The sequence below is a fragment of the Moschus berezovskii genome, chromosome 17, assembly GCF_049115385.1.
Source record: "Moschus berezovskii isolate FMDL1 chromosome 17, NW_MosBer_1.0, whole genome shotgun sequence".
Taxonomy (NCBI): domain Eukaryota; kingdom Metazoa; phylum Chordata; class Mammalia; order Artiodactyla; family Moschidae; genus Moschus; species Moschus berezovskii.
This window is the reverse complement of record NC_142476.1, coordinates 34,053,791-34,075,507: the sequence shown is the minus strand read 5'-3', so window position 1 is coordinate 34,075,507 and position 21,717 is coordinate 34,053,791. Positions and strand designations below refer to the sequence as shown.

Sequence of the window (21,717 nt, the reverse complement as noted above, 5' to 3'; positions counted from 1 at the left end):
TTACAATGGGGGCCGTGATACCCCAAGAGACTGTACTGTCTAATGGCACACAGCTAGAAGGCAGCAGAGCTAGGACTCGTTTGACAGTCAGACTCAGGGTCATTTGACAGCAAAGCTCTATCATTTTCTATTCCCTCACACTGCTTTCTCGACACTTGTCAGGGAAACCCAGCCATCCAAATGACAGATATTCAGCCTCGAAGCAATCCACCTTCTTTCTACCTCTACTCTTGACCTGGCCACTTCCTCTAATCCATTGAGAACTCTTAACTCTTACATATCTATTATCTCATTTGTTTTCAAAGCATCCCAATAAAGCTAGCAGGAAAGGTATTATTATGGCCATTTTGCAGATAATTATGTAATAATATTGGCTGTTTTACTGACAAATAATCCTGCTGATGTTCAGTTTTAGGACTGAGCTTTTAGCATGTATCAAGGAAATCACAGGCTTGGAAACCAAGATAAGCAAGGTCAAGACTCTTGAGCTCCTAAGGTCACAGGCAGCTGCTTGCTTCTGCTAGTTAAGTAAGGTGCATGGTACACTCACCAGTCAGGAAGTCGGGGTCTGGGGTGGGCTCCGAGATTTCCTCCAGGCACTGATTCTCCAGGGGGACAGTGGCCACCACAAGACCGTCTGGCAGTTGCTGGTCTAAACCTCGAGCAAAGTTGTTTTGCCTGAAAACAGAGGCAGACTCTCATCTCTCAGTATTCAGGTGAGCCCCAGTTTTCAGTGGGCGACCTGTATCTCAACCCACAGTGGACCACCTGTATCTCAACCCACAGTGGACCAAATATTCCCCTCACGGTGAACCCCACTCAGCGTGCATATCTTGAGTAAGATTCGAGTGTGAGAAGTAAGGTGAGGGCTGGGGGAGATGAGAAACAAACCTGCTGAAAAGGTCTGCTTACAAGATAGAGAACATTCTTCCCTCCCTCCCAGTTCTTATTCCCTGAGCCCCTCTCCACAGGGCAAATGCAGCCACCACAATATTCTTTCCGAGACCTCACTGCTTGCCATTGGCAAGTGAGGTCCCAGGATAAGAGGAGAAATTTTATAAAGTCTACTGTCTGCAACAGAAAACGCAGCTGACTCCAAGAACTAGCTCGAAAATTGACTATCGGTTTTTTTCTTGTAAGAATCCAGACCCAGCTTGCTATCAATTGCTGGTCCATAGTATAATACTGTCATCATCATCATCACCTGAAATGTGTGGGTTCTGAGGAAGATGTACTCAATTAACCTAAGCTAGATGAAGGACAGGGCTCAAACGGAGAATTTCCTAGAAATAGTCTAAGTCAGTGGTTTGAGACATTTTGTTCTCCAGATCCTTTTACACTCTTAAAAATAACTGAATGCTCCAAGTAGTTTTTTTGTGTGTATTTATCAACACTTACCATTTATCAATTTCATATTATAAAATGAAAGAAAATTTTAAAAATATTTATTGATCCATTTTAAATGACAATGATAAACCCATTTAATATTAACTTGTTTTGAATAATGATGACCAGTGGCAATACTTTACATTTTTTGCAAATTTTTTAAATGTATGACTTTATATAAAACAGCTGAATTCTCACCTTTGCATTCAATTTATTGCAATATATTGTTTGGGTCAAAGTATAGGAAGAAAACCCACGCTCTTTGTAGTTGGAAAAGCCAGGACCTTGAATATTCCCTGTAAAGATCTCAGGGTCCCTCAGGGATTCTCGGACCAAAATGGGGACCTATTCCAGATTGACTCACATGCCAAGACTCAGAGGGATGATAGAACCTGAGCACTTTGTGGTGGCTTCCATGGAAAATCTTACAGTCCCTGCCTGGACAAGGTAAAAATTTACTTAACACTTTACTGTAAATGGGTCTTAGGTTCTGGAAGAAGGAGTGTAAACCTCGAAAAGACCAGGGGCAGAAAGTAACCTATCCTTTTAGTGTTTCATTTTCGTGGATCCAAGATACAAGACTTTATGCTGGCTTTATGGCCCATCAGGGACAAGATTCATCAACAGCCCTGAATAACCAGCTCTATGGATGTGGGGTTCACCTGAACGTTCCTTTCAGCACCTGTCCAGCCGCCACTTCCTTGGAATGGTTATTGTAACCAAAGAACATCTCCCCAAAGAGGGTCTGGTTCATGGGAAGCTCTCTGCTTTCCCCACAGTCACCTCCCTCTGGGCATGTCTCCGTGATGAGTTGGCAAGAGCGTCCATCCACACCAAGCTTGTAATCCTCGATGCATCTAGCACAGTGGAAAACTCAAGATAAGAAGTTATTCCATCAATAAGCCATGCAGCCAACTCCTAGGTTGGGGGAAAAAAAATGCCTTCAGAAGAGTGTTGGATAGCCAAAGATTATGAGTATTCTGAATTGATTTTGTCCCCTTTATAATTCAGTTTCTTAGGTCTATAAATGGAGTCTCCTTGCATTATGTGATCATACAGAACCTCTCACCTTTCCTTCACAGATAAGTGCTTTCCAGAGCTCTACAGTTCTCTCTCCTCTATATGTATGATTTCCCAGATAGGGTAAGAAACACTGGAGATAAGCTTATAAATGAATTAACATATTTATCACCCACTCCTTGGAAACCTTTTTTTTTCTTTTTAATCAGAGTATAGTTGTTGTACCATGTGAATAGACACATTTAAATCCAAGACATTCTAGAGCCTTTCTCCAGAACAATCTATATGGTCAGACCATGCATTTGTTTGGAGGGTAATTAGGCAGCAAAAAGAATGACACTTAACAAATTAATAACCTTCTAATCTGGTCCTGTGACAGGTCAACTAAGAAATTAAAAAGATTGATCATCTTGCAGCTGTGTTCTGTTTGAATGTGTCCAAACACAAGATCAACCCGTATTAACTCCCCCTTCATTCAGAGTAGCCTTTCTGAACAAAATAGTTACTAGGATATGCCACGTGGACACCTCCTGGGTGTCCTCCCCATTAAGCATGTGCAGTTACTCTAATGGAAGAGCAATACTGATGTTGGTAAATATGGGTCAATGACCCATAAGTCATTAATGGGGCTCTATTTGTAGTTCTAGTGAGAAGAACATAATTTGTTCCTTCAAGTAAGAAATATTTTGATAAAGCTGTCATTTTAAAAGCATATTGATTTAATTTGGGTCTCTCCTTAGAAAGATTCCAAATTTAGAATTTATAGATGTTCATGACATTAAAACACATCATTTATTGCTATCTACAGTAAATGTTGCAATAAGATAAAGACCTCTGTTCTAAGGAGAGGAACAAATAATCATAGTTTTAAAGTGCTGAGAAGCAATTTTATCATGGCAATAATGCTGCCCTTTACTGAATGACCTTGAATCAGTTGACTGACCTCTCAAGAGCTTCAGTTTCCACATCCGTAAAAGTGGGAGAAACAGTAGCTGCTTTGTTGGATTACTGAGATTGCATAAGCTAAAGAAGGTAAAGAACTTACTTTGTGCCTAGCTTCTAATAGGTGCTCATTAAACGTTGCTATCCTCATTAGCAGAGGTACAAATGGAGCCTATGATAATGCAACGTTGTTGCATCCCCCATTTACCATTTATATATCGTGTGAACAGGTGTAAGCAGAGCTCTCTAATTATAAGTGTACGTGATTTGGTCTTCCTAAAGAACCTCAAATCAAGGACTTCTTTTGGCAGTCTATATATAGTGGCTTGGAAAATGCTAAATATACATGTGTACCAAATTCTGATGAAATAGGAAAGAAAAGTCCAAATAGGGACCTACTGCATGGTCTAAGCAACAGACTTGACTTGAGACCCACAAAGGAATGAAGGTTCCCTCTCAGTCCACCCTGAGCATCTCTACAACTTGCCCTTTCCCCCTGCCCCAGCTCCACCATTCTTTGTGTTCATGGCTGCACACTGTTGTTCAGTTGGCCAGTCGTGTCTGATTCCGTGCAGCCCCATGGACTGAAGCATGCCAGGCTTCCCTGTTCTTCACTACCTCCCGGAGTTGGCTCAAACTCATGTCCATTGAGTCAATGGTGCCATCCAACCATCTCATCCTCTGTTGCCCTGGCTGTGTGGCCCACTGGAAACTCTGAGAGGGAAGATAACAGACTTCACATCCTGTTCTGTCTCCTACATGTGACACTTAACTAGGTTGTCTGCACAGAGCGGGTGCTCAAACTTGTTTATTAAATAAATGAATGTGATGCAACTTTGGCTACATTTACTTCATTGATTGAAGAGGGTCAATCATAATGATACCATTATAGAGGCATTAAAATTGAGATCAAGCTTCCATTTAAGGAATGGGATTTTACAAAAATAAAAACTAAACAGGAATATTGCTCAATTGCAAAGAAAGACAATAAAATGAAATACAATAAAATAACATTACTAGTCCACTGAATAATCTTCTCATGATTATTATTCAAGGCAGGCACTGGCTTTTAGCAACAGTCCAGCATAGCTTTATTACTATAAACACTGATTTGCATCGCAAGCCTATTGGATTGTGAGATCCTTGAGGACAAGAACTACACGTCCTTCATCTTTGCAGCCCTGTGGCCAGCAGCGTGTGTGGCATAAAGTCAGTGCCCTCCCTGACAGGCCGGAGAGGAGACACAGGAAAGGAGGTGGGGGAGGTGAGCTGGAGGAAGAGGGGGAGGAAACCACGGCTGCAGAAGAACAGGCCAAATCTTTACTTACTTTATAAATATACCATGAAAATATTTTTAAATATAATTCCAGTCAGTGGTATAAATTTAAATTTTGAGGGAACTGCAGAATTTTTGCAGAGAGGCCTTCAGAGAGGGCCTGAATTCTAGTGCTGATCTTCCCACTTAGCAACTCCCTAGTCTTGAGGATGCATTACTAGTTTTGTCAACTGTAAAATGGTGTGGCATCGCCTGCCCTCATGGGGCGAGCCTTAGAACAAACAACAGGACCAAGCCGCTCCATGGGAAACGGCTCTTTACACTGAAGATTGTCTACATCTGAGGGAGCATGGCTGCACCAAATGCTGGGACCTCGGCAGAACTTAACCATGCCTTCACTCCCACCTCTTCCCTTCTTTGATAAGTGATTAGCTTCCCCAGGCTTCTGGACCACAGCATCCTACTGTCACAAAGCAATTAACACAGCACCACAAAACACAGTTTGGAAATTCTAGTGTAAGCTGGCAATGATTTAGGGGTTTTTCCCTCGTTGTCAGTGGTGACACGAGACTTTCCCTGAGGGTCCTCCCAACTCTGACTTTTAAAATGCTCCTCTTCCAGTCCTGAAGGCAGTTTCCTCAGACTCTAAAGGCTGGCCGAGGTTGACCAGTTCTCTGTGATCTACTTTTCTGAAAGTCCCAACATCTGGACCAGTGGGTTGGCCTCAAGGGCAGCTTGACTCACCCACAGAACATGAGGATGTTGTACACGGTGGGGTCATCCGGGAAGGGCGCCATCTGCTGCAGACACAGCTGCTCACAGCCCCCGTTGAAGCCATCAGAGCAGTCCACTCCGATGTGGCGGTCATAGCAGCCGGAGCTGTCCTTCATGGGGCTGAGTCCGGAGGGACACTGGCACAATCAGAAAACATCCACACAGGTGGGTGAGCCAGGGGCCGGGCTTCTCTGGGAACCAGAGTGTAGCCACTGATGCCTATTTTGAGCACTCAGACTTGAAACTGTCAGCACTGATAAGTAGTGCAGAATTTCCCACTATGCTGCTGCTGCTGCTAAGTCGCTTCAGTCGTGTCCGACTCTGTGTGACCCCTTAGACGGAAGCCCACCAGGCTCCCCCGTCCCTGGGATTCTCCAGGCAAGAACACTAGAGTGGGTTGCCATTTCCTTCTCCAATGTGCTGGACTCCCTGTAAAAGCAAGGGACCTATTTTGACCTCTCGCTTCTTCTCTCTGGGCACAGATCACACACATCTGCATTAAAGCTGATCCCTCCAAGCAGGCTGAAAGGGAGCATGGTGGCAAAACAAAGCCGAGTTGCCCTGGCCTCCCAGTTGGGCCTTAGGCTGGCAGGAGAGTGGAAGCGATGGGCCAGTACTAAAATGCTTTGCCCCTTTGGGCAAGGGGCAGGGAGTGCTGCTGTTTGGACTTTGGATTAATAGGACTTTATTTTTTATGTTCCAAAGCACTTTGTCAATGTTGGTGATGGATGGCAGTGTTGGAGAAAGCGGACTGAGTCAGGACTGCGAGCTGAAAGAAGGAAGTGGGCCTTCTCCATGACCTTGAAGGGAGGTTTGACGGCTCTCCTAGAGACAGCGGCTGCACTTGTGATGTTCCTGCCTTAAGGATGCCCTGGGGAAGACACACAGCCAAGGGCATGACCTTGAGGACCCACAGGAGCCACACTTGGGTTTGGGCTTTATCCCAGTTCCCTGGACACTCAGGGTAAAACATTTAGCTTTTTCTACACTACCATGTCCTCCATAAACTTCTCAAGAATGACAGCAAAGGAGGTGATCCAGGAAGAGATAATTGGTCAGGTCTCAGGGAGGACAAAGAGGCTTGGGGAGCAGCAGGAAGACTCACAAGGCACCCATGATAAGCCAGGCAGTGGCCAACATTCCTACATCTTACTTACCTAACCCTCACAGCATCTCATAAGGTAAGCAGGCTGATCATCCTCAATTTACATGTGAAGATATTGGGGCACAGAAAGCTTAACCTTCCTAATGTCACATGGCTGATCACAGGAGGACCATACCTAAAACCCTGGCTGGCTGGCTGTGGAGTCCATGACTTGGTTGCACCGTCATCACCTCACAGCAACATCAGGCTCTCATGCAACAGTCACCGTAAATTGAACACTTACTAGTAGCTGGTGCTTTGTTACGTGCATGTGCGTGCGTGCTAAGTCACTTAAGTTGTGTCTGACTTTGCGATGCCATGGACTGTAGCCTGCCAGGCTCCTCTGTCCATGAAAGTCTCCAGGCAAGAATACTGGAGTGGGTTGCCATGCGCTCCTCCAGGGGATCTTCCTGACCCAGGGATGGAACCTGTGTCTCATGCTTACCTGCACTGGCAGGTGGGTTCTTTACCACTAGCACCACCTGGGAAGCCCATATTATTCTCATTTAACAGACTTGGAAACTATTAGCATTGCCAATTAATGCATAAACTTCTCACCTCACTGGACTCCATCTAAAAGCCAATGGATATTTTTTTTTTTGCCAACCCACTTCCTCTGTCTATGCAAAAGAGGCTGTATGTCTGCATTACAACTGATTCTTTCCAACAGGATGGAAGGAGACAGATAACTTGCCCAGGGTCCAGCAGTCTGTATGGCGCAGAGCTGGGCAGGTCTGTCTAGATCTGACCTACTATCAGCTAGCTAATACACTCCTTCAAAACGGGAACCAAACCAAAACATGTCTTTAAAAACTCAGTGGAACCCTGTTAAACACCGCCCCTTCTGCCCTGCTGCCTGGCTAGCTCCTGCTCCTGGTTGCCAAGCATCCTGGCCTAGTAGTCTGGAGCTGTCGCAGGTGTGGCCACCTCCCCGCCTTCCATGCTTCCCAATTGAAGATCACAGCAGGATACGCACTGTTTGCTGACACTAATTCTGCAATTTCCCAAACAAATGGCCTCCCCCACAAGGGGCCTGCCAGGCTTCAAGCCTGGTCCATCCCCTCTCTCCCCACAAAGCCAGCTGGAATGCTGGAAGGTGACAGCATTTAAAGATGCTTCCAAGGGCTTCCTCGTGTCGTGCAAACCCAGATGTTTCAGCTGCTGGTAAACAAGCAAATGAGGCAGCTGAGGATTGCACCCCACATTCTGTTAGCCCCCCCAACTCATCCACTTTCTTGGCCACCCAGCTGTTAGGCCAGATGTGGCACCAGAAGGGAGCTGGCTTCACCACTGTGAGGCTGCCCAGGCATGGATGTGGGTACTGAAACATAGACGTTTGATTGGAATTAAATGGGCTGCACCGGTTGCCACAAGTTTTTATTTTTTTCCTTCTATGAAGCTTGAGAAAAGCCATCAGAGAGACAAAGCCGGTGCTCCTGTTATTCCCACCTCACATGGTTTCAACCCTTAGCTAGCTGTCTCGGTCATCAGCCAGGACGCCCCATCTCCTCAACCACCCACTTTGTTTCAGAATGCCCCATCAAGTGTGATGTTTGACAAAGATGTCACCAAAGAAGCCCGAGCAGACTTTGTTCCGAATGCCCCAAACCTGGCACATGGGCATCTTGCCAGGCCCTGGTGTCAGACAACCATTGCTGTGCCACGCTGGGCCACCTGATGTTTGCATTTTCCCAGGAGATTTGGAAAGAAGACAGAGTTAGTTGCCTTGTCCAAGCTGGATATTCTTTTCTCCTAGGCAAAGCTAAAAATAATAATAACAGCTATTGGGAATTAAGCAATTCTATGCACAGAACAATCTACATAAATTATCTTCAGTCCCAACTACACAATTAGACTTTGCCCCCCTCATTTCATAAAAGAACAAACTTAGACTCTGAAGGATTAAGTGGTAACTTGTTTAAAGTCACAGAGGTGGAAAGTGGCAGAATCAGAATTTGGACCTCATTCTATCTGACCCCAAAGTTCAGTTGTGTCTCTTCCACTCGGCCGTGCTGCTTTTCAAAAGTGAAAAAAACCTGGATCTTGGGATCACTAAAAAATAAGTCAATGTGTCAACAAAATAGAGAAATCCTGCAGATGTGTTACCTGATTGTCTTAAGCAACTCCTAGAGTACATTCTGGAATCAATTATGGATTTGTAGATTCAGCCTGATATTCTCTCTCTCTCCTCTTCTCTTCACACACACACACACACACACACACACACACACACACACACACACACCTCATATTATGGGTGCATATATTTATAGGACCTAACACTGCAAACCATTCAGAGCAATGACCATGAAGGCAAGACAAGATCCTCAATCACTAAAAAAGATGCAATTATCTTTACTGCACTGTAACTTACTTGGGTTGCAGTTCAAAGTAAAACATTTTTGAAAGATTTCCAGAAAAAAAAAAAAAGCTGAAACCAAAAATAGTTTTCTTCTTAACCCTTGTTGAACCAGAACTCCCATCCCCAAGGCGTCTAACCAATCATGTTTCCCATGGTATAAATTTGCTTCTGCTTCAGTCTGAATATTTTCTGTGCCGTTGTCATCACATTTTGAGATTCTCAAAATCTGCATGTGTATTGTAAAGTAATTAGCCTCCAATTAAAATAAATAAATTTTTTAAAAATGAAAAAAAAATCTGTATGTAAATACAATGCAACTATAGGCTCTAAATCATGGCCTTTTCCTAGAAGTCTTTGAAGCCAGAGACAAGCTGTCAGGAGAGAAATCCTGCCTCCAGGAGGAGTTTGTATTTTTCCTCTTCAAGGACTGGCTGTTCTCTTCTCCTGGCTTGTGGACAATCCCTCCACTTCTTCCTTAAAAGAGAACTGCCTGGAGATTTCCTTGGTAGTCAGGTGGTTGAGAATCCACGCTTGCAATGCAGGGGATGTAGGTTTGATCCCTGGTCAGGGAATTAAGATCCCATATGCAGTGCATCACAGTTAGAAAGACCCTGTGCTGCAGCTAGAGAAGCCTGTGCACCACAATAAAGACCCCCGTAGTTAAAATAAAAACAAAAACTTTCTTTAATTTAAAAAAAAAAGAGAACTTTTTGATCAGGATAGAGCCCCAAGGTCAGATCTTAATCCATCTTTGTGCATAGGTTACATTTAGCAGTCCCAGAAAGAAAACTCCATTTATTATGGCAACAACCCTGCCCCATCAAGAGGGTCTAATAAATGAGCTCATATTTCAGTGACCCCTAAAATACCAAGGTTAATCATCTTTCACGAGATGCTCATGGCTTCTTGACTTATTACTGGTCTAAAGCACAATGTGCTAATGAGATTAAAATGATTTTCCCCATTCAACTCCTTTTCTTCTCTGTCTTTTCCCTCTGTTTCTACCAGTGCTTTTTGGTTGATTAATTACTTGGGAGTCTAGTCAAATCTCACTCAGCCTGAGACACACACACCTCAGTTCCAGATTATGAGGTGAAGGCCCTGTTGGCAGATGAATATGACTGATGGACATGGGGTGTCTTCAGGGTCCCTTAGAGAAGAGGAACCACTTTTCTGCAGCTGAGCCTGCCTTGCCTTACCTGGATGATTCATAAGATACATAGCTATAATTCCTTCTCAAAACAGGCTCTTTTTTTTTTTTCTTTTTTTAACAACATGCAGTCTTATTCCTCTCATAAATAATGATTTCCCTCGCTGTTTGATGGGGACATGTAAGCCCAAGTCATGCAGGACTTCTCCCAAGGGGGAAAAGTTTGATGATGGAATGAAATTTATATTTCAACATCCTGCCCTTACTTGTCTGAAAGCCTCTGAGGCAGACCCTTCTGCTTACTGTCTTACAGAGAGATGGTCATCTGTAAAGGTCTTTGCACAGCTGCGCTCCAGTAGAGGTGAAATGACACATTTCATGGGAAACCACTGCGGACAGCAAGTGGACAGAAGGGCAGCAGGGTCACTGGGTAATTCAAAGCTCATTAGAGTATAATGCTCTGGCAAGGAAGGTCATGTGTTCAATACATGAGAAGCGGGACAGCAGACCTCTTCCTCCAAGGCCACAGTCTGCTCATCTCTGCATGTGTAGACACCTCCCAAAGCAGAGGGCATCTGGGGGCGGGGGACACTGTCAGGATGAGTGTGAAGATGAGGAAGAAGCATTAGAGCATAGGTTTTCCATTTTATAGTGGGTTTTTTTTTATAGTTTTATAGTGTTGGAAATCATTTTCAAACTTTCAAATAAAGTCTTACATTAAACCTCAACAGGTAGGCTTGATAAGAAGGGAGATGCTCTGGTTCAAGCTGTGAGAGAGGAGACTGGGGTTCTACCCACCAAGGCAGCCCCAGTCTCCACTGCTGTCTCCAAGGATGTCTGTGACATAATCCCCAGAACCTGTGACAAAAGGGGCTTTTTAAGGCTCCTGAGATGAGGAGATGACCGTGGATTCTCCAAGTGAGCCCAAGGGAATCACGGGAACCCATAAAGAGGAAGAGGGAGGGCAGAAGAGAAGAAGTGTTGCAGGAGAATGGTCCGGAAAATGCAATAAAGCTGATTTAAAGACGGTGGAAGGGGACCGTGAGTCCCCAAATGCTGGCAATCTTTGGAAGGGGACAAGGCCAGGAATGGAGCCTCCAGAAAGGAACGCAGCCCTGCTCGCACCCCGGCGTTAGCCCAGTGACACAGAACTGGATTCTCACCTACCAAGATAAGAAAACAGCTGTTGTTTTAGGCCATCAAACCTGGGGTAATTTGTCATAGCAGCCATAGGCCACTGACACAGGGACTCTGCAGGACGCCCTGGGGCTCCACCAAACAGAGCATGGCACCCTTGTGCTATACAGGTGGCAACCACTGCTCCCACCCACCATGCCACAGTAAGGACAATGGGAAGCAGTTAAGACCCATTGTCCGGGGTGGTGGAAGGTGGCTCTCTGCTCTGGGAACCATTCCTGGGTTTAGCAATCCTGCCCATGGAGTGTGGTTTGTTTTGGAACAGAGTGGACTGAGGTTGGTACAGGGCTGTGCCTTTCACGGGCATTTGTTTCCTGTCCCCAGAGACTATATAAACAACAGGGCAATTAACTGGGTAGCAATTAACCCTGTGGGAGTCCATGCATAGCAGAGAGACGTGCCCTGCCTTCCTAGAAAGAAGGAAGGTTGAGCAGCGAATGTGGACCAAGCCCACCTGTCTGGCTTGAATTCAGTCAGGAAAATTTGTGGTTGAATATGGTCTCTCCCCACATCTCTGTTCCCTTTCCAGAATCCGTCAGGGCCAGCGGGCTCTGAGTGCCTCCTCTCCTTTCATAAGCATAAGCCTTTCTGGGGAAGCCTTTCAGCACCCAGAGAACTGAATGCCAGGGTTGCTGTGGGTGGAGAGGAGGAAGGCAGCCGATTCTCCCCGAAACTGCAGGGGCTACAGCTGATGCCCTGTTCCCGGCCCACCTCCTGATGACACAGGGCCACTGTGCTGAGACGATGAGGCTTTAGGAGGGTGCTGCTGCTCAGTGGAGTCAGATCAGGCTCAGTGGAGTCAGATCAGGCTCAGTGTCAAGTGTTCTCAGTGGGGTCACGAGATTATGATGTGGTCAGCTTTCAAGTCCCAGCCTTCCTGCCTCAGGGGTCCTGGGCTTCATGGCCAACGAGAAACAGCCACTTGAATGGGCCTGGCGCCCTCCTCCCTCCAAGAGCCACGTGGACCACTGACTTCAAAGTCTTAGGCTAATGCCAAGCTCCGGTGTAATCGGGCGACTTCTCAGTGGCTCTGATTCGCAAATGCAGCGGCCCTACAGCAAGTGCATAATCATCGGAACTATTCCTGTGAGCTCCGTCTCACGGATCACAGAGTCAAAGGTACAAAAATACATCAGCACGGCAGTATGCCAAGTGGAAGGGCCTAGGGTCACCAACAGAAGGCAGCTGACAGGCAAACCCTGGGGGGCTCCGAGAAGGGGCAGAGGAGCGGGAAGAGATGGGGAATAGGTCCATGTACACGTGTGTGTATGCCTGGGCACGCTCAGACTCACATGAGGGGAGGGGTCTGTACACAGGTGCACACGCAGAGTTTCAGTACTTAGAACGACCCACCTGAAAGAGCACCAGGGAAGCGAAGGTTACAGTCTGGATGAGGAAATGCAGGCTGAATAGTTAAAAAATAAACAACAACAACAGCAGCTGTCCCAGCTGGGAACTCCATCAGACAGTGAAACTGCCTCCTGAGGGAGCCAGTTGGGAAGCCCATTGCTTAAGACAACTGAAGGTGGGATAGGAAGCTAGGGGAGCTCCCGGGACATCCACTTACTCCTGCCTGCCCCTGGGAGACACGACCTAGAGAGCACTCTTCTTTGTTTCCAGGTAGTCGTCTCTGCCTTCTCTTCTTTTTGATGGACTGGCCAGGTCCTCCGCCTCTCTGCCCCTCAAGTCTCTCTCTTTCCTTTTTCTTTTCTTCATTTGCTGTCCTTCTCAGGAGAATCAGCCTCCTGTCAACTGATGCCCAATCTATGAGGGCTGGGGAGGTCTCAGGGTTGACCGAGTCCCCCTCTGGACCCAGTACATATCCATCTTTGATGGAGAACAGCTCCCTGCACAGAGCAGGTGCTCAGAGACAAGCAAGTGGGGGGTGTGAAGGATAGCACTGGCCCAGCATCCTCGCAGCTTGCCCCTGCTCTGGGTCCCTTTACAAGAGCACAGCTGTCAGACTGGGAAGCAAGATGAAGCTTATATCCTCCCTAGAGCTGGAAGCTCCCAGCTCTGCCTGGAAACACTGCATAACAATGTGTCTCAATGAATCACCTCTTCCTCTCCTTCATGCCAACTTTGTGTACAGCATTCCTGTCTCTCTTCTCTGCCCCATTCCCTTTCCTCTCTGTGAGGACTGCATCATTCCATCCTTAAGAGAAGGGAAGGCTGAAAACTGATAGTAGCGTCGATGGGCATGAAAATGACCAACATAAACGCACCAGCAGTCAAAGGCTTGCCCACCTGCTCCGGCCTCCATTCACCTACGTGGGTCCACCAGTATTCACAGCCATGGCATGGGGAACAGCTTAGTCCACTCCAGTCCAAACAGTCTTTGTACGTCATAGCATCACACAGTTTATATATCGTCAAAGCCCATGAAGTGAAAGTGAAAGTCACTCAGTCGTGTCTGACTCTTTGCGACCCCATGGACTAGAACCAATAAAGTAGGAAACCACCTTTGGTGAAGCAAGAGTTCATTGCCATAGTTTCAAAGGGGATGTATTTTTTATTGTTTCTCCGCTATTCTTGGCATAATTTACTTCTTTTATCATCCTGGACTTAGGTAGGTGTCTTCTAAAATTTCCTATTATAGTCAATGTAATTTGACTCTAAACAAAGGTAAGCGTCTTCTAGAATTTCCTATTGTAGTAAATACAGTCTATTTCCTATTGGAGTCAATATTTTACTATTGAGCAGTTAATTAGTTCTTGAACTGTTTGAGGATATCGCTCATCAACTAGAGTGCAAGACTGTTAAGAAAGAAAGAATCACGCTACACAGTTCATGACATTTTCCTTGGATAGTTATAGTACACACAGTAGGTGCTGCATAAATACCTCTAGATTCAATGGCTGGCAATTAGCTCCTTAGCTCTGTCAAAAGAAAATTCGTAACATAGACTAGACAGCAGTTAAAGCTAGGGTGGAATCACTCTTGACCCTCTGTTTTATTCACACTCTGTTTCCACCTCTGTCTTCCTTGTGGCCCCACTTTCTGAAACTACAAGCTCAACAGGGCAGACGTACCACGCAGCCGGTGGAATCCAGCTTGCGGTCTGAGATGCAACGGAAGTTCTTACTGCAGCCCCCATTGTCCTTGCTGCAATCACGGACTGGTCCAAAGGAGTCTAAGAGGACCTCCAGGCTCTCGAAGGAGGACGAGGTCATCAGTTCCTCTCTGTGGGAAGAAGCGGCGGGAGGTAGGAGGAGGTCAGGGGACGCCGGTGCAGCAGGGAGCTTCACATCCCACGTTCCCGTCTGGCCGGCCAGATCACGCCTCACTCTCTCTTACAAATGTTCAAGATCAACCAGACTCGGAGCTGGGAACTAACAAATTATGGGCGTTCTCTATCTCTGGGAAATAAGCCAAGGCAGTAACACCTGGTCAAAGAAGGAAGTCTAAACTCAGGCAAAGAAATTAACGTTTTATTGCCTGTCAGTCCTGAGGGGCCGTAGGAAATGCTTACAAACTCTCACTTTATGTCCTCTCTTGATGCATGAGCCTTGGGGTGTGCAATATTGACCCAGATAGAGTAGATCTTGGCACTGTGTCTAGGGAACTGGAAGGCAGGCTGCCGACTTCTCCTTCCAGCTTGACTCCTTTCCCAGTGCTCGGGGCCTTCAGGGAGTTTCTCACACAGTCTCCCAAACCCAGTGCGTGCCTCAGGGCCCCGAGGCTGGACTCACCTGACCTCCACAGCATCTTCCATCACTGTCATGTCTGTCTTACACTTTGCTGATGGGTTGATGGCCAGTTCAGCTGGTGGAATCACAAAACTTTTGCTGAGCGGCAGCCACATGCCCTCCCCAAGCGTGTAGGTGAATCTGCAGGGATACCCAACACCACCTGGTTAGGGCTGGGGGATAAACACCACCAGAGGACCTGGCACCCTGACTCCAGCTGCGTCCTTCTCAACCCTTGTAGTCCTCTCCAGAAAGGAGGGCGTATTGCCATTTTATGGATGAGATAATTGAGTCTGATGGAGGCAGAGAGGCCGACGCCTGCTCACGCATCCAGACCGTTGGAGAACTCAACACGTCATCCACTCGCCAGCTGTTAAAAGTGGTCTCTTCTTCAAACCATAAGACATCAAGTTCCAGTTTCCTTCAGATTTGAAGCTGGGCTTCCCTGATCTTAAGTCAGATATAACTGGAAGCATTTTAATTGAAAAGACATACCGGCCTCCCACCATTCCCATCCCTTGAATTGTACACCCACACTGGTAGCGACACTTTCTCTCTGTGCCTGGAGGAACTCTACCAAGGAAAGGAAAGAAGAAAACTCCCTTTTCCTGGCTTCTGTGAGATGGGAGCGGAAACGATTGAAGCCAGGAGCCTCCCAGGGGAGAGAAGAAGATGAACAAGGCAAGCCTAGATGTATTCTCTGCTCTCTCTCTACCCACACCCCTAGCTAATGGCGCTAACCCTCCGGAGGCAAGGAAGATTTTTTTTCCTCCTATAACAAGGGGTAAAAGGAATAAAGGAATCTATCAGCATTTCACGGGAGAGCTTAAGGAAACCATGAGAGAGTATTTGTTTATTTATTCATTCATTTGATTTCAAAGGCATTCAAATGCTCTGTGTTCACAGTCAAAAATAGTCCCTGGGATAAAAGCCAGTATGGGTGGGATATTACGAGGCTGTGGCAGTCTGGCGTCCCCTTCCCACTTAATGCAGAGGGCGGAACAATGGAAGGATATATGCAATTAAACAGAACCAGCAGTGGCTCCATCAGCATGCTGGTCGCCGAGCACCACTGCAGGTCCCACTCCTTTCTCTCCCCTAATCCACACGCTCCTCTCTCCACCAGTGCCCCCATCCCCTGCCACTCCGGGTTGCCTGAGATGCTAGCAAAGCAGACTGATGACGTGAGATCTTTTATGAGACACGTAGCCCTGTCCAGGATGTGGGCCACAGAGAATCCCCACCCACCAAGGCTCAGGAGTTACTTAGTAATTAAGCCCCATGCTTCTTCATCCACTCCCTAAATGACAGACCTGGGTAGCAGAGGAGCTGAAAGAAGAGAAAGCAGGGTGGGTGGGGGCAAAACCACTGAGCAAGTGGGTTTGGGGCAGGGCTGGGGAGGTTTCTCCCTGATTCCCAACCTGACTCTCGGTGCCCTACTTCTCTGACCTGTGGAGGCACACATCTGCATTAAGCAGCATTGAAATAGCAGAGATGCTTTTTGCTCTGAAGGAGGCACTCAATTCTCCCTACCCATGGGAACAATAGGTGGGGTGATGTCTGTTCAGGGAGCTGTCTGCACCAGATGAGGGAAGTCCATTACTAGGGGGACAGAAAAGGAGACCCACCACCCCACTCTTCTGTGAAATTGTGCCTGCTGAAGTTGAAGGATGCCAGCTCCTTCACACACACACACACAGAGCTCCTATACACACACACACATGCTTGGGGAGGGCATGTGGTGGGTGTGTGCATGTGTGCAGGAGACCTGGGTTCAGTCCCTGGGTTGGAAGATCCCCTGGAGGAGGGCATGGCAACTCACTCCAGTACTCTTGCCTGGAGAATTCCATGCACAAAGGAGCCTGGTGGGGTCATAAAGAGCCTGACATGACTCATCAACTAACCCTTTACTTTAGACCCACAGAACTCAGTCCACATATCCAAAGATGTCAATCTCCAGCGGCTTCTTTCACCAAAATCGTTTCAAACTTTCTGTTCCTACAATGCATTTGGATATGGCTCCTAAAGTTGTCCTGATTTTCTCATCTCTTTGCCTTTGCTCTTAATACTCCTACTTTCTGAATTTTCTTTCTTCTCCTTTGCCAGACTCATTTTAAGACTCAGTTAAGTCAACACCGAAATCAGATTGATTATATTCTTTGCAGCCAAAGATGGAGAAGCTGCATATAGTTAGCAAAAAAAAGACCAGGAGCTGACTATGGCTCAGATCATGAACTCCTTATTGCCAAATTCAGACTGAAATTGAAGAAAGTAGGGAAAACCACTAGCCCATTCAGATATGACCTAAATCAGATCCCTTATGATTATACAGTGGAAGTGAGAAATAGATTTAAGGGACTAGATCTGATAGATAGAGTGCCTAATGAACTCTGGACGGAGGTTCATGACATTGTACAGGAGACAGGGACCAAGACCATCCCCAAGGAAAAGAAATGCAAAAAAGCAAAATGGCTGTCTGAGGAGGCCTTACAAATAGCTGTGAAAAGAAAAGAAAAGAAAAGAAAAGGAGAAAAGGAAAGATATAAGCATCTGAATGCAGGGTTCCAAAGAATAGCAAGGAGAGATAAGAAAGCCTTCCTCAGTGATCAATGCAAGGAAATAGAGGAAAACAACAGAATAGGAAAAGCAAGAGATCTCTTCAAGAAAATTAGAGATTTCAAGGGAACATTTCATGCAAAGATGGGCTCAATAAAGGACAGAAATGGTATGGACCTAACAGAAGCAAAAGATATTAAGAAGAGGTGGCAAGAATACACAGAACTGTACAAAAAAGATCTTCACGACCAAGATAGTCACGATAACGTGATCACTGACCTAGAGCCAGACATCTTGGAATGTGAAGTCAAGTGGGCCTTAGAAAGCATCACGACGAACAAAGCTAGTGGAGGTGATGGAATTTTTCAGATGAGCTATTTCAAATCTTGAAAGATGATGCTGTGAAAGTGCTGCACTCAATATGCCAGCAAATTTGGAAAACTCAGCAGTGGCCACAGGACTGGAAAAGGTCAGTCTTCATCCCAATCCCAAAGAAAGGGAATGCCAAAGAATGCTCAAACTACCGCACAATTGCACTCATCTCACACGCTAGTAAAGTCATGCTCAAAATTCTCCAAGCCAGGCTTCAGCAATATGTGAACCGTGAACTCCCAGATGTTCAAGCAGGTTTTAGAAAAGGCAGAGGCACCAGAGATCAAATTGCCAATATCCGCTGGATCATGGAGAAAGCAAGAGAGTTCCAGAAAAACATCTATTTCTGCTTCATTGACTATGCCAAAGCCTTTGACTGTGTGGATCACAATAAACTGTGGGACATTCTGAAAGAGATGGGAATACCAGACGACCTGACTTGCCTCTTGAGAAACCTGTATGCAGGTCAGGAAGCAACAGTCAGAACTGGACATGGAACAACAGACTGGTTCCAAATAGGAAAAGGAGTACGTCAAGGCTGTATATTGTCACCTTGCTTATTTAACTTATATGCAGAGTACATCATGAGGAATGTTGGGCTGGAAGAAGCACAAGCTGGAATCAAGATTGCCAGGAGAAATATCAATAACCTCAGATATGCAGATGACACTACCCTTATGGCAGAAAGTGAAGAGGAACTCAAAAGCCTCTTGATGAAAGTGAAAGAGAAGAGTGAAAATGTTGGCTTGAAGCTCTTTCCAAATGTTGGCTTGAAGATCTTTCCAAAACAAAGATCATGGCATCTGGTCCCATCACTTCATGGGAAATAGATGGAAAAACAGTGGGAACAGTGTCAGACTTTATTTTTTGGGCTCCAAAATCACTGCAGATGCTGATTGCAGCCATGAAATTAAAAGACGCTTACTCCTTGGAAGGAGAGTTATGACCAACCTTGATAGTATATTAAAAAGCAGAGACATTACTTGGACAACAAAGGTCCGTCTAGTCAAAGCTATGGTTTTTCCCGTGGTCATGTATGGATGTGAGAGTTGGACTGTGAAGAAAGCTGATCACCGAAGAATTGATGCTTTTGAACTGTGGTGTTGGGGAAGACTCTTGAGAGTCCCTTGGACTGCAAGGAGATCCAACCAGTCCATTCTAAAGGAGATCAATCCTGGGTACTTTGGCCACCTCATGTGACGAGTTGACTCACTGGAAAAGACTCTGATGCTGGGAAAGGTTGGGGGCGGGAGGAGAAGGGGACGACAGAGAATGAGATGGCTGGATGGCATCACCGACTCTGTGGACATGAGTTTGAGTGTACTCCGGGAGTTGGTGATGGACAGGGAGGCCTGGCGTGCTGTGATTCATGGGGTCGCGGAGAGTCGGACACGACTGAGCGACTGAACGGAACTGAACTGAACTGAAGGCCCGACCTCTTACTGAAGCTCTCCAAGGCTTTCACACTCTTAGGCTGAGTTAGGGACTCTCTTCTTCACATGGTGCCTTGCCACCCCGAGATGCTGATCTGTACCCACCTTTTCACATGTCCATTTATACAAACATTCTCTCTTGGATGGCAGAGGACAGTTCTTTGTCATCTTTGTATTTCCCACTGCCAAACATAATTTCTGACCCAGGAAGGTCACTCCATAAATATTTACTGACTGATCAACAGGAGATTTAGTTATGTTCTTTAGTTTGAAAAGGCTGCTAGTGGATATAATCCCAATTTCCCAATTTAAAGATAGAGGTGGTGGTGGAAATTCTTGTTCATTTAAAATATGATATGGTTTAATCGCTGAGTTTGAATACATTTAATGGTTGAGATGGATCTGGATTTGATAGGATAAAGATCTTCCTCAATGCACAGCAGCTTCTGAAATATGACACTCTACCAAGTTAATAAGAAAACCTCCACTCTCTGCTAGGGTCAAGGTGAAGAAGTCCTGTAGGTGAAGCAGTCAGGTGTGGGTAGAGACTAACGTTTATTGAGAACTTTCTAAAGCAGGTGCTCTGTAGGACTGTGTCATTTATCCTCGCTGCTACCCTCTGAGATTAGTCATTTTCTCCCATTCTACCAAGGCATCGACTAATATTTTTAAAAATTTAGCAACCTCCCAAGGTCACCTCTCCTTAAGTGGGAAAGATGGGCGATAGCCTGATTCTCAAGTGTTGCTCACAGCCGCTTTCCAGCCCCTGTTGGCTCATGTCTATGAAATTCTGAAGTTTTCTTTTATCTCCAAAATCTACTGAGTGACTCCAAAATCCAAATATAGAACAAACTGTCAGAGAAAAGCTGCATTCTAAAGTCTCATCTGTCCCTCATCCATGTGGATTTGGCAGGAAGGACTTCAAAAAGCCACCAAACAGAAGTTGGGTGAACATCTGGAATGCTTTCCCAGGTTGGGCCTTCTCACATGACAGCTGGTGGTGACCAGCACAGTTGATGGCTCAGCTGTGAACTGAGCCCTGCACATGGCCCTGTTGAACTGGTGCTTGAAATTTCTTTCCAGAAGCAAATGTTTGCCAGAAAGCGCTGGATGGAATAAGTCTGTGCTCTCACTGTGGTTTGGCATGAAACAGAATGTGGGAAAACTGAAAAGTTGCTCTTAGCCTGGCATCTCCACCCTTTTCTAGAGCAGGCCATTCCAGAAGGAGGTCTTATTCCAAGCAATGCAAGTACACACTTGGGATGATGGTCTTTGAGAGAGAAATTTGGTCTGTGCTCACCCCTGCCACCAGAGGGTCTAGAGGAATGGAGTGATCCTAGCTACCATAGAAAGACCATCTTCAGCACCAGGCAAGTTGGCTGAAGAGACTCATCCTGGAGGTTCAGGGTTCCTCTGGACCCTTTGAGTCTAGCTTGGACCCCTCCCAAGGCATTCTTTGGGATTACACATTACCAAGGTTAGGTTTCAAGGTTTTTTCTCAATCTGATTAGGAAATACTTGAAATGATCATCTACAGATATTTACTGAAAACCTTTACTTGTTTAAAGGGCTTCCCTTGTAGCTCAGTTGGTAAAGAATCTGCCTGCATTGCAGGAGACCTGGGTTTGATTGCTGGGTCAGGAAGATCCCCTGGAGAAGGAAATGGCAACCCACTTCCGTATTTTTGACTGGAGAATCCCATGGACAGAGGAGCCTGGTAGGCTACAGTCCATGGGGTTGCAAGAGTCAGACATGACTTAGTAACTCAACCACCAGCTATATGTTCAAAGGGCTTCCCAGGTGGCTCAGTGGTAAAGAATGCACCTGCTAATACAGGAGATGCAAGAAACGTGGTTTCTATTCCTGGCTTGGGAAGATCCCCTGGAGTAGGAAATGGCAACCCACCCCAGTATTCTTGCCTGGAAAATCCCATGGACAGAGCAGCCTGGCAGCCTACAGTCCATGGGGTCTCAAAGAATCAGACACAACTGAGTGACTGAGTGCACATGCTTGTTCAAAATGGTGTGCTAGATATTAAATATTTAAAACCATAATGGGTACTTCCCTCCCTTCAGGAAGACAACCATTTCATTGGAGAAGCAAATACACAAATTAAAAATAAACATGAAATAAATAATTGACAAATATATATTAAAGTCAGTATATATACAAATTTGGAGGTGGAAAGTCATTGTGGATTGATGCAATGGATTGGAGAAGCTTCAGGCCAGTGTTTCTCAATCCTAGGTACAGACTGGAATTACCGTGGTGCTTTTACAAAACACTTATGCCCTGGTCCCACCGAGACTCTCTATCATATATACAGTCTATATGTCAAGACTCGATATCCTAAGTGATCAGAGTACCAAGTAAATAGTTATTTAGTTCCTTTAGGAAACTGTAGTCACTGACCAGA

General features: G+C 45.8%; 1 protein-coding gene across 1 annotated transcript in view; it reads right to left on the bottom strand.

The window, feature by feature from the left end:
- The window catches only part of ASTN1 (astrotactin 1), a 366,450-nt gene that overhangs the window by 99,527 nt on the left and 245,206 nt on the right, over positions 1 to 21,717 (bottom strand). The window contains exons 10-14 of the mRNA XM_055419198.2: positions 14,944 to 15,081; positions 14,284 to 14,434; positions 5,369 to 5,535; positions 2,049 to 2,243; positions 551 to 678 (exon numbers count right to left, since the gene is read on the bottom strand). Of these exons, the coding sequence (XP_055275173.2) occupies positions 551 to 678; positions 2,049 to 2,243; positions 5,369 to 5,535; positions 14,284 to 14,434; positions 14,944 to 15,081 (779 nt within the window). The remainder of the gene's footprint in view (positions 1 to 550; positions 679 to 2,048; positions 2,244 to 5,368; positions 5,536 to 14,283; positions 14,435 to 14,943; positions 15,082 to 21,717) is intronic.